The sequence below is a fragment of the Plectropomus leopardus genome, chromosome 15 (assembly GCF_008729295.1).
Source record: "Plectropomus leopardus isolate mb chromosome 15, YSFRI_Pleo_2.0, whole genome shotgun sequence".
Taxonomy (NCBI): Eukaryota; Metazoa; Chordata; class Actinopteri; order Perciformes; family Serranidae; genus Plectropomus; species Plectropomus leopardus.
In genome coordinates this window covers 20,086,969-20,099,373 of record NC_056477.1, presented here as the reverse complement: position 1 = coordinate 20,099,373, position 12,405 = coordinate 20,086,969, and the positions used below count along the sequence as shown (strand labels likewise).

The 12,405-nt window shown below is 38.6% G+C and overlaps 1 protein-coding gene across 2 annotated transcripts; it reads left to right on the top strand.

Moving 5' to 3' along the window:
* The first annotated feature begins 1,044 nt into the window (after window positions 1-1,044).
* slc29a3 (solute carrier family 29 member 3) lies at window positions 1,045-9,065 on the top strand. Of its 2 annotated transcripts, XM_042502496.1 has the most exons (7): window positions 1,045-1,173; window positions 2,680-2,788; window positions 2,878-3,317; window positions 3,787-3,869; window positions 4,177-4,403; window positions 6,407-6,569; window positions 7,715-9,065. In XM_042502496.1, the coding sequence occupies exons 3-7, from the start codon at window positions 2,994-2,996 to the stop codon at window positions 8,343-8,345; spliced, it is 1,428 nt and encodes a 475-aa protein (XP_042358430.1). In that variant the 5' UTR covers window positions 1,045-1,173; window positions 2,680-2,788; window positions 2,878-2,993; the 3' UTR covers window positions 8,346-9,065. The 2 variants fall into 2 exon arrangements, with proteins under 2 accessions (XP_042358430.1, XP_042358431.1); XM_042502497.1 differs by having other exon boundaries at window positions 2,680-3,317.
* The last annotated feature ends 3,340 nt before the right edge of the window (window positions 9,066-12,405 follow it).

Here is a 12,405-nt window from a genome sequence, read left to right as displayed (position 1 = left end):
GTATAAATGAGCACAATTTTTTATGGTTGATCAAGGAAATGCAATTGTTATTTTTGCATTTACTGAGGCATTTATTTAATTCATTTCAACAATGGGCATTAAGTAGACATAATTATAATTTATTTCTAAAAATAATGCCCTATATTACATATGGAACTAATAATTTATTTGGAAGTCATATATAATAATTTTCAGCTTCCACATTTTGTCATCAGATATCAATACAGAGTAAACAAAATATATGCTGTATATGCTACAAATTGTATGCTATAGATTATATGTTTCAATATAATATATATAGAATTATAATGATATATTCAATTAGGCGTAGTTGTTTGTTTGTTATTGTTGTTTTTTTGTTTAATATTATTAATTAGGCTACATCTGTACATTCAAAGCAGAGTTTTTATTGCAACCACGTGGGGTTTTTGTCTTTGGTTTCAAAAAAGTGAACAAGTAACATCTGTTATAAATGATGCGTACTGTAAAATTTGGAATTATTTGGGCAAACCATATCTCCAACTGATTAGATTTGATCTAATTTGATTTGTAGATTGGTCTATGTGTTTTTATTTTAGAATCATATAGGGCCGTCAAATTGTAAAAGGTAATTATTAAAATCTGAATGAGAGAAAATGAAGAATAAAATAAGAAAAAACTAATTAATAAAACTAGAAAATCTGAACACGAATATAATCCTATAACGCTGGAAATCGGATAAAAGAAAAAAAAATAAGAAAAGAAAAGAAAAGGAAAAAAAGTAGCTCTTCAGGTCACTTACGACATGACTTCCGTTATGTGTTTTTGCTTTCAGAACAATAGCGGGTATTACTTTTTACTGTTAAGATCTTATGTAGATTTCAAAATAATTCTTAAACCTTGCCTGGAATTGTGTAATAATGTGTATGTCGTAAATGCATTCAACGATTTTACCAAGAAAATATACGTTTTGAATCAATTTTGTGTAGATATTTGAAGATGGTGCTTTTATTCTGAAGGATTCATACCGGAAGTCTGTCAGTTGTTGCTTTCAGAGGAGGAAGGTTGTTTGTCAGCGGACCAGAAATGAAGTTTGCTGTGAGATGGATGTTTGGGTCAGTGTTACACTGAGTCAGTGTTACAACATGTTGCAGAGAAGATAGAGGCAACAGCCACGGAGTCTCCAACAGTGAGGTATGTTTGTCTTTTGTTTCATGAGCCAAACATTTGGCACAGGTCGAGTTGATTAGCCAACTGCTAAGTTTTTGGAGCTAACCGCTAACGTTTAGCTGCTCACAGCAGTGCCTACACTAAACAAATAAAACTTGACGTATACGAAGACTACGGCAGAATGAGCAAACACAATGTTATGATGAGTAGTGAAAAAAGTTGGGGACACCAGCTGTCTGTAGAGAGGAGTACTTTGAATGAAACTGCTCAGTGTAGTCTGCAGTTCCAGTCCGTGTAATTGCCTTTTCTCGGGTAAGCATCATGTGAATACTGGTTCCTCATTAGTGGCACACATGACGCTTTTTAGGATGCAAGGTCAGCTTTGTTCTGTCGTGTCAGCAGTCTGAATTTAACGTCCTTAAACAGTTTAAGTAATGACTTCGCATTGTGCAAGCAGTAGGCGAAAGCGTGCTTTTCTATTTCTGTCAGTTGCAGCTCTCATCTCATGACTGCTCCTGTATGCGTTATTGACTGCTTATTTCTGTCATGTGAGGTTGTAGTTTGCAGAATACATGCAGGTGTGAGATGAAACTGAAATCATTGGTAAAAAATTGGGTCAAGCATCCACATGCATTAAAGAGTAACTAAACACCTGAACACCTTGTATTCAGGTGAAGAACAATATATTTGGGTATTTAGTTGTGTTGTCGATTGATTTAGGTCCATCACTTGACATTTGAGAGCAAAGTATTAAAATTCTACATATTGTGTTATGTATATGCATAGTGACTGCCCTCCATAAGTTGACACCTGGCTATTGCAATTGCATTTTGTTATTGGCTGATCCTGGAAGCATGGAGCCTGCTTTCATCACCAACCAAGCCGCCCTGTTGCCGCCCTGTCACTGTGATCTTACCAACTTTGTTTGTGTGCCGGGGCAGGGAGGTTCTGTGGATTGAGAGGCGGCACGATTGGGTGACTGGGCGTGTTTTAACCCCCTGCCAGCCATACTTATTTTAGAGACTTTTGTAACATTCCAGGGAGGAAGCACTCAAACCAGAAGTGGGGGTTTAGTTACTCTTTAAGAAAAGAACTGTGATTAATGTTGAGTTACTTAATGTGATGAAGCACTTAACTGAGAGGAATCCCACTTTGTGTGGGAACTGCTGTGCCTGACTCCCGTTATGTAAGTCCAGGACTGATCCCTGGTGTGGGAGAGCAGCAGGTTCACATCCACACACTGCTGCCAAATAGTAAATGATTACAGGGCCCCGATTAATATTGTTGGTGCAGTAGTGGCACAGCGAGAAAAGGACAATGTGTTCATGTCACATTCCACGTCCTCTGAATCATGATGATGAGTCATTTTCAACTTGTTTACCTTTCTGTCCCTATTGAGATAGCAATTTGTCGTGTTTTGTGTTTTGTGCTGCAACAAGCCGCTGTTTTGTGTCCTGCATTTGGAAAATAACTGTCAATATGCCCAGAACTGAAAGATAATCCTCAGGGTTAAATGTGATTGCACTGCAGCATCACAGGATCTGGAAAATTGGACTGATCTCTACCAGCTACAGAGATCTCTCCAGACTATGGATTCACAACAGTCACTCTTTTTCTTTCTTGACAAGCACAAGTAAACGTAAGTGTCATCCAAAACCCCACTCATTGCAATAACTTTATTATTTGGCAGTGATTTAACTTGTTTGTTTTTCTTCTTCTCCTTCACAGCTCTTTATTTATCGCTTCCGTCTTCTGTTTATTTAACACATCTTTTACTGTCATTTCTACTACTACCCTCCCTTTTCTCTCTCTGCCTGTGACTATCCTGTGCTCTGTCTGTGAGCATGGACGGCACAGAGCCTGTGCAGCCCAGTCTCAACTCCTCCTATGTTCCGTCTGCTTTTGGCAACCACCAAGTATCCGAGGATGAGGAGAGCGAGGACCAGAGTCCCTCTTCATCACTCCTACCCAAACATTCCTCAGTGCCTCTGGCTGTGCGTTACAGCCCAGAGGACTCTTACTGTTTTGTGTACATCATCTTCTTTCTGATGGGCATCGGCTCCCTGCTGCCCTGGAACTTCTTCATAACAGCCAAACACTACTGGCTCTACAAACTGAGTAACAACACACATGACAGCAGCAATAAGGAGCAACGTTCAGACCTCAGTGTGAGTGAGAGGGACACTAAATACAACTACTATATGTATTGTGTGTGGGTGTACTCAGGAAGAAGCATATTTGTGCCATTCTGCATGCCTTTCATAGAAGTGTGACGGTCCTGTGACCGATGTGAGAACTGAGTTTTCTTTTGACATGGACAGAAATCCATTGCAGCAAAATTATACATGCCAAAGGCTCAACCAAGATAAAAACAGAGTCAGAGTAGTCACGTAGATCTGCATCCAAATGATTTATTTGTTTCACGAATGGATGAATTCTGTGGATTTCTGCTATTCTGAGATTAATGTGTGATTTGTTTTGACTTAGAAACCATAGCAAAGATAAGGAAGGAGTGTGTTTGACCTTCTTATTTCGTTCCCATCTCCTTTCACTTCCTCTTATTTTGTTTCCTCTTATTTTTGTTTTCTCATATTCAAGTGAATTGAAATGTTTTGTTTTTTCTCCAACTATTTACAGGACTACTTTGAAAGTTATTTGGCCATTGCCTCTACAGTGCCGTCTGTACTGTGTCTGATCCTCAACTATGTCCTAGTTAACAGGTTAATTCCCCACACACACACACACACACACACACACACACACACACACATACACAAAACACTCTTTTCAGATGTTTTTCTTTGTCTCTTTTTCTTTTTCTTATCTTTGGCTTTCTGAGCACCATTGCTGCAGCAGAATACATTTTATATTCATTTATATGGATAATAGATTACTGTTACATTTCTTCAACAGAACAGCACCAAAAGTCTTCTGTTTTGTTGATCAACTGATTTTTGATCAATTGTGTGTGTGTGTGTGTGTGTGTGTGTGTGTGTGTGTGCGCGTGTGCGTGCGCGGTGTTGGCAGGTTGTCTTCAAACGTACGGATCCTGTCGTCTCTTTTTGTGATCCTGGTGGTGTTTGTGGTGACCACGGTGCTGGTGAAGGTAGATGTGTCAGACTGCAGGACTGAGTTCTTTGTTGGCACATTGGCCAGCGTGGCCATCGTCAGCGGAGCCTCCAACCTCTTCTCAGGCAGCGTGTTTGGGATCAGCGGACATTTCCCCATGAGGATTTCTCAGGCACTTATATCAGGTACAGTAGTCATGAAGATCATGAATGTCACATGTTTACAGTATTTGTTGTATTTGTACAGAATCATTTTACAAATACCTTTTTCTGTTGTCTTGAAATGTAACGTGCTATTTAGCAGCTGAAAAATAAGGTTGACAAATGAATTAACTTGTAATCATGACTATTTGTGTCTTACCACCACCGTTAGGTGTGTGTGACATAATGATGGCATCTGTCTGCCTCTGTGTCGGCACACGCTGGTGAACACAAGAACGCACTAAAGAAATGTTGAACTCGATTGACAGGTTCCCCTTGTAGAACAGCTGGTCCCGTTTTTGGATCTTATTTTGGAGCACCTTGTTACATATATTTGCATATTATTAAAAAAAATCCCTGATGTAGCTGAAAATACTTTAGATCCCTATGCTTTAAGATTGACTGCATCACCCTCTGTATTTATATTATGTCAGAACAGTATGGCCAGAGGCATAAATACAGTTTCAAGAAATGAATGGCTTTAATTATATAACTAAAATGGAAGTCCCTGTTAATCTATCTGTCCTTTGATTTTCTCAACAACCATTTACCTGATCAAATTCACACTTTGCTGGACTTATGTAGTAGTTGCACATTATATACACATTGTATAGTGTATCGAGAAGGGACCCCTATTAACTGTTACCCCGTAGAACAGCTTGCTGGGTACAGCTTGCTCTCTGATGCTTGCTACAGTACATTCAATAGCAAATGAACAGATGAAGACGGAGACTGGAGATGTAAGATTGTAGCAAACTCAGTCATGTCAAGCATCAACTTTGTAACACTCAGAATGAACCCTTTCGCACCTGGAAATAGTCTGGTCCCTAATAGCTAGCTGTTTGCAAATGATATGTATCTGTGGGTTTTTTTTAATCTGCTCATATTGGACTCTTTTTTTCCTTTTTTCATAATAGTGTGATCACCACAACTCACATGGAATCTGATACTGTTCCTCATTCATTCATTCATTCATTTGTGGTTGTAAATCAGATACAGGACTGATTTTTTTTTAACAGAACCTCAGTTGGAATAGTCATATCTTAACTCATTCGATATTTACGTCTCTCTAAATCGACATTCTTCACAATTTTGCACTAGCAGGAGTCACAGGTGCAGACAGATATGGTTAAATGTAGCCCCTGACATCCTCAAAATTTGGATGAAATCTCTGTCAGTGAAGCCATTCATGAGCCATTTGTGTCATTATCCAAACCACTCCTGGCTGGGACTCTGCACCTAAAAACACCTCCATACAGAGGTAGCTCTCCTCATCCTTATCTATATTATCATCTGTTCAGGAATTCACCGGCTTCCACTGCACATCAGCTTATAAACGAAACCCCAAACGCTGACTTCAAGTACTTACTTCTGCACGACAGCGTGCTGCACATGTCTTAGCTTTTGTTCTTTTGCACATACAGGTCATTTAAGGACAGTGACCAGTTCACTAGAATCTGATATTGGCCATATGTAACTAGTACTGTGAACAGCCATAATTGTATCTGAGCAATAAATCTGAACTTTGCACGGAGGCTTACGGTGTGAATGTAGCGTATGTCGTGGCAGGTGTATTGCTTAGGTCCCAAGTAAACACAGTGTGGAGTGTGAAGTTGTTTGGAGAGCGGTTCTCAAGAAAGCCGCAAGCAAAGAACCAAAAAGGTACTTTTTGAAGGTTTACTGCACTAGTTGACCTCATTAACACAAGTTGTTATTCTTGTCCTCTGCAGAAAAGGAATAAGCTGGTACTGATATGTATGAACTCATGGGCCTTAAATAAGGGTTGGAAGTTGTTTAATAATATAATATTAAGAGTAAATATTCCGTTACTCGGTCAAGTCTAGGGAAGGTTTGTTGCATGTTGTCTTCATCCCTCCCTCCAAAAAGCAAAACGAGATGGATTTATAGTTATATTTAATATATAGGGGTAAGTGTCTTTTGTTAACTGACTGCACTGACCAAGTGAACCAACCAATTTTTTTTTTCAGGCCAGGCCATGGGAGGCACACTGAGTGCAGTAGCATCAATACTGGACCTGGCACTGGCAAACGATGTGGCAGACAGCGCACTGGCCTATTTCCTCACAGCTGATGTCTTCATCCTGCTCTGCATCATCACGTATCTGCTGCTGCCCAAGCTGGCATACTCAAGGTCAGTAGCAGCCAAAGGTATTCTGTTTCCCATACAGATACTTAGGCTAAACCAGGGCTGTGGTCACCTATTAAACAGTCAGGGAGCACCATTTTCAGTGTATGCCTTCTGCGGCACAACCCTCCAGTAAGATCTGAGATCTTACTGGAGGGTTGTGCCGCAGAAGGCATTTCTCCCGAGGGAAATCTTTTAAAACTTTACAGCTTAACTAACTTTTTATAAAGCATTTTGAAGCATTCTTCGTATTTTTATTACATACTATACTATGATATTTCGATCACATTGCTATGACATACTATACTATGACTTTTTAAAAGACATTTTACTGACATACTATGCAGTGACTTTTTTTAAATCACATTGTTTTGTAATACTTAACCATGACTTTTAACTAACATTTTTTATTACATACTGTACTATGACTTTTTTTAATCACATATTTATGACACACTATAAGATTGCATTTTTAAAAACATTTTAATGACATCCTATACAATGACTTTTTTAATCAAATATTTATGACATACTAAACTAATAAGAAATAAGACATTTAAGAAATACTATCCAATAACTTTTTTAATCACATTTTATGATATATAACCATAGATGACTTGTAGCACATTTGTATGACACACCATTCTATGGTTTTTTTTTAAAACTATTTTACGACGTAAGGTGTTTTGGAATATTTCTATGACATACTATACTATGACGTTTTAAATCCCATTTTTGACATACTTAACTATGCCTTTTTTAATCATATTTCTATGACATACTAAACTATGATTTTTTTGTCACATCTGTATAATAAAAAGGTTATAGTATAGTATGTCATAAAAATGCTTTAAAAATGCATTTGTATGTAGGTGATGGCAACACATTTTCTCATTCTGTAAAATATTCTTTCATGTGAATCTAAATGCCATAGATTACAGTTTAGAAATACACAGTATCTGCTACAGTGTCATTCCTTCTACTACCACTAGATAGTGCCAAAACTATAATAAAATCCAAAACCCATCTCCAACACAGTGGGATTAAATGAATAATTTCTATAAATATTCATAACTTACCTTTTTACTTTACTGTTAGATTCAGGTCGGTTTATTTAAAAGTAATTTTATAGGTTCACCTGTTTTCTCTAGACACTACATGCTGGCAGGAATGTGCACCAGTTCAGGAGTGATGAGTGAGGGCGGATCAGCAGGAGGCACAGGAAGCAGAGTCTCTGTCCCTCCTCTGCAGCCTATCCTTAGGAAGACATGGGTGCTTGGCCTGAGCGTCTTCTACGTCTTCTTCATCTCTATCATGGTGTTCCCTGCAGTATCCTCAGGGATCCAGTCAGTCAACAAAGACAGCGGCAGCCCCTGGACAACCACTTACTTTGTGCCTCTAACCAGTTTCTTCCTATATAACCTAGCAGACTTCTGCGGCAGGCAGGCCACAGCCTGGCTGCAGGTCCCTGGACCCACCAGTCGAGTCCTGCCTGTGCTGGTAGTGTGTCGCTCCGTCATGGTGCCATTTCTGATGTTCTGTAACTACCAGCCAAGGGACCACCTCCACACTGTGTTATTTGCCCATGACGCGTACCCTGTGGTCTTCAACTGCCTGCTCGGCCTCACAAATGGCTACCTAGGCACTCTGCCAATGATCTATGGCCCTAAGGTGGTACCTCGAGAGCTGGCAGAGGCCACAGGAGTGGTCATGTCCTTCTTCCTCACTCTGGGACTGGCTGTGGGATCTGCTTTCTCCGTGCTTATTGTGCACTGCATCTGACCAGACTGTTAAACAACAACCTAGTCACTCACAGTGGTGTACTTGAGCTATACAGCAGACGGCAGCTGGACAGTAAGAAGTATCTACCAGAACCTCAAAGCACTGTGATGCCAAAGCCAGTTGACTGACATGAGGGAAAAGTGCTGATAAGCTTCTTACTTCCACTCTTAACCAAAAAGCCTTAAATACTTCATACCTCACACTAATGTGTATTATGTTTACACTGATGTGGCTGTGTTTGCCATGACTTGTTTTCTACATAAATAAGATGGGGAAGTGGCTTTGGGGAAAACATATCAATCAGTGCAGTCCATAAGAGACACCTCAATTAACTGTTTTCTTTCATATAGCAATATAGCAAATACACATTTTGCACAAATGTATCTGTTTCAAAGGGTAAAAAATTGTGTTACATAAATTGTTATGCAGAGAGTGTGAAATGCATTTTAGTTAAAAGGTTATAAAATAAGCAGATAAAAAGAAGCACCGCATTTCAGTGAGGGACACAGATGGCAAACGGGGCAAACATGTCACTGATTAGTGTTAGCTTTCTCTAGACTTTAACTTTGTAAGCTGAGCATTGCTGGTAACTAATGTAATTTCTGTCATAATTTTTTAAATGCAGATTTCAGCTGCAGTAAATTGAAAGTGATGGACATTAAGTAGCTACTGGAACCTTTCAAACATCTGTTTAAATAAATTAAATCTACAAACTGTAAATGTCTACAAACTGTCTGTAAATTAAGTATTTAGATTTCAAATTGTAAGCTGCATTTTTGCATGTTGGCCTACAAGTATTAATCATTTTATAACAAAGAAATAAATGGCATTAATGACATCGTAGTGTAGTACATTGTAAACATCTGATAAAAATAAAATATAGAATGTCAGAAAAATGTAATTTGAAAAAGTCATACTATAGTATGTCATAAAAATGGGATTAAAAAGTAATAGTATGGTATGTTTTATAAATGACCTTAAAAAGGACACAGCAAAGTGGGTTATAAAAACAAGATAGAGAGTAATATGTCACAAAGATGTCATTCAAAAATGTGAAAAGGTAATTGCAACTGTTATAAAAGTGATGAAAAATTAATAGTATAGTGTCATGAAACATACAATAAAAAGTCAGTATAGTATAGCATAAAACTGATTTAAAGACAGTCATAATTTAGTATGCCATAAAAATGTGATTTTAAAAAGTCAGTGTAATGTGTCAAAAAAATGTTTTAAAATCATTCTGGACGACATACTATACTATGAATTTTTTCATGCCATTTTGGACGACATACTAAACTATTACTTTCTATCACTATCACTAATATTTGATATTTTGAAAAAAAACTAAACTTTGAATTCTACTTTGGACAATATATTATATAATGACAACTAGAACTTTTTGCGCTATTTTGGATGAAATCCCATTGTTATGGAATTCCTTTTGAATGTCAAAAAAAAAACCAAAACACTGGTGAGCTGTAGCCACACTAACTGAAAGTACTGAAAAAAGTTAAAATTACACTCAGTCACACGGTCGAAAAAACAATGTGCTCCCGTGCTTCATGCAGCTCTATGCTCAGCTGTACTGCAAGATTGCAAGAAGTGTCCAATCAAAATTCTACATGCATACATTTTTATCCTTTTACATTTTTATATATAACTATGTTCTATACAATGTATAAAAAATAACTTTTAGGAATTGTAAATTAATTTATTTTCATATTGTGACTCTTACATACCTGGCCCCTAATTCTTAAGGAGGAAGATTAAGCAATTATTAAACTAACTCAAATGTGAAGAACATTCAGGCAAAATATATTACAGTATCAAATTCACTTAAAGTCAGGTAAAGTGACAATTAAAATGTCTTCTGAGTTTGTCACATCACAGAAAGATGTGTTATTAAACACCTGACCAAATTTGAATGACCAAAAACAATCACCAAGTATGTAAAAGAAGGTCTCAAAATCATGAAAAAATGCACAGTATTCCCTGATCTGAAACGCTGGGGATAGCGGAGACCACACCCAATTGCGGGACTATGCTAATGATGCTTCTCATTTTTATACTGCTACATTATCAGGGGTGGGATTATGCTCAGTACAGCTCCACTGCATCATCAAGCTGTGGTTTTAGGCCCGCTCAAAAAATCTTAAAACAAGAAAATGGTGAAAAAACTGTCAACCGTCTAACTCCACAATTCAGTACTATATAGTAAAAAGTCTTTGCAACATGTTTTCAACAATCAGTTTCCAACATTTAGAATGTGCTTTGAAACAAATCTCAGAATTCACTTTTCCCGGACTTTAAACGCCTTTGAATCAATTATCTATTTTAAAGTCTTTATCAGCCCTTTTATCCACATTTTCATCAAGTGGTCCTCTTATGTTCATATTGCTTCTTGCAGCAAGCACAGTTTATTTGCAGGTGTCTCCAGGGTGCTGGTTTTGTTCTGCAGTTTCGCTCGGCGTACCATTCCACTGGAGTCAGGTAAGATTTAGATGATCCCTCCCATTATTTAATTATTTCATGGGGTGCTAGCACCACATCTCCAGGCTTAAGGTTTCTTGTGTAGCTTTGCCATTTTTGGCGTTCCTGGAGGAGAGGCAAATATTCACAAGTCCATCTGGTCCAGAATATATCAACAAGGTACTGCACTTGTCTCAAACGTCTCCTACCATACTAATCATCCTTGTTGAAGGTCCCCAGTGGCATGCTGGGCTGTACTTTCATCAGCAACAAATGGATGGGTGTGAAAGGCCCTATTATCATGTGGACCGTCTGATGGGCTTGTGATCGCTCGGCCGTTAATGAAACTTTCAACCTCACACATGAGAGTTTGAAGGCTGTCGTCTGTGAGGGTCTGTTCTTTCATTAGTGCACCAAAGATCCTCTGTACAATACGGATTTGCCGCTCCCAAACCCCTCCTTGATGGTAAACAGCTGGGCTATTGAAAATCCCTGTTATGCCTTTCTTCTGCAAAGCCTTTTCAATTTGTGAGTGGTTCAGGTTTTTAATAGCCTCTCACAGCTCCTTTTCTGCACCAACAAAATTTTTGCAGTTATCAGAGTGCATGATGGTGTCCTGGTGTTTTCTGCTTATGATGCTCAAGCCGGGAGCTCACCCCTCCTCCCCCTCAAGTGATCATTGAGACAGCCTGATTGGTATGTGTGCCTTATGGCGATTTATGCAATTTGCCCTACCTCGCACTTCTAGTCTGCTAAATTAAGCTATTATGTGAAATGGACATGGACATGGACAGGGACAGTATTTTTGTTACTCTCATATTTAATATTTACTGGGGTTAAATTCCCCACAGTGACATTGTCAGTCATCAACCTTTTCCAAAATTTCCCACCTTCTTTTGTTTTTCCTATCGCAACAACTGTATCAAATGATTTCTGTTTCTGCAGCCATCAACTGTTCCAAAGTAAGTGTTTTGTTTTCCGTAGCAGATTTGTACTTTTCCATGTGTTGTTGTGCGAGTACCCTCTGCTTCTCTGGATCTTTTTCAGACTGACTGATGGAGCATCGTAACTCTTTTCTCTTGTCTTTGAGCTGAATCAGTGTTTCCTTGACTCTCAGCATCCAAGCATCTGTTGTCTGCTCCAACTATAGTAATACTGCAGCAGTTTGTTAACAGGGTCAGACCTTTCTTCAGCTGTGATGGTGTTCACAGTGATGTTCTTGACTTCTGGATCATTTTGTTGATTTTGAGTCATGTTATCTGGTCCCTGTGGCCATTCAGTCTCTGGCTGTAACAGAAACTTATCCATGTTTCACTTTGCATCAAGTACTCAACTTTCATGCCTCTGGTGGCTTAATCTGCAGAATTCTGTGATGTTCTGACATACTTCCACTGCTGTGGTTTAGTTGCCTCTAGTATCAGGTTAATCCTGCTTGCTGCAAAGGTTTTGCAACAAGCTGTCTCGCGATTGGGACTTGTATCTCGCAGCATCTTGTCCACTTTCACTGCAACTAACTGCGGCAGTTAATTCGAGTCCTGGGGCCATTCTCGACTTCCCCATCATGAAGCAACAATGGGTTCTTCCTTGTTCA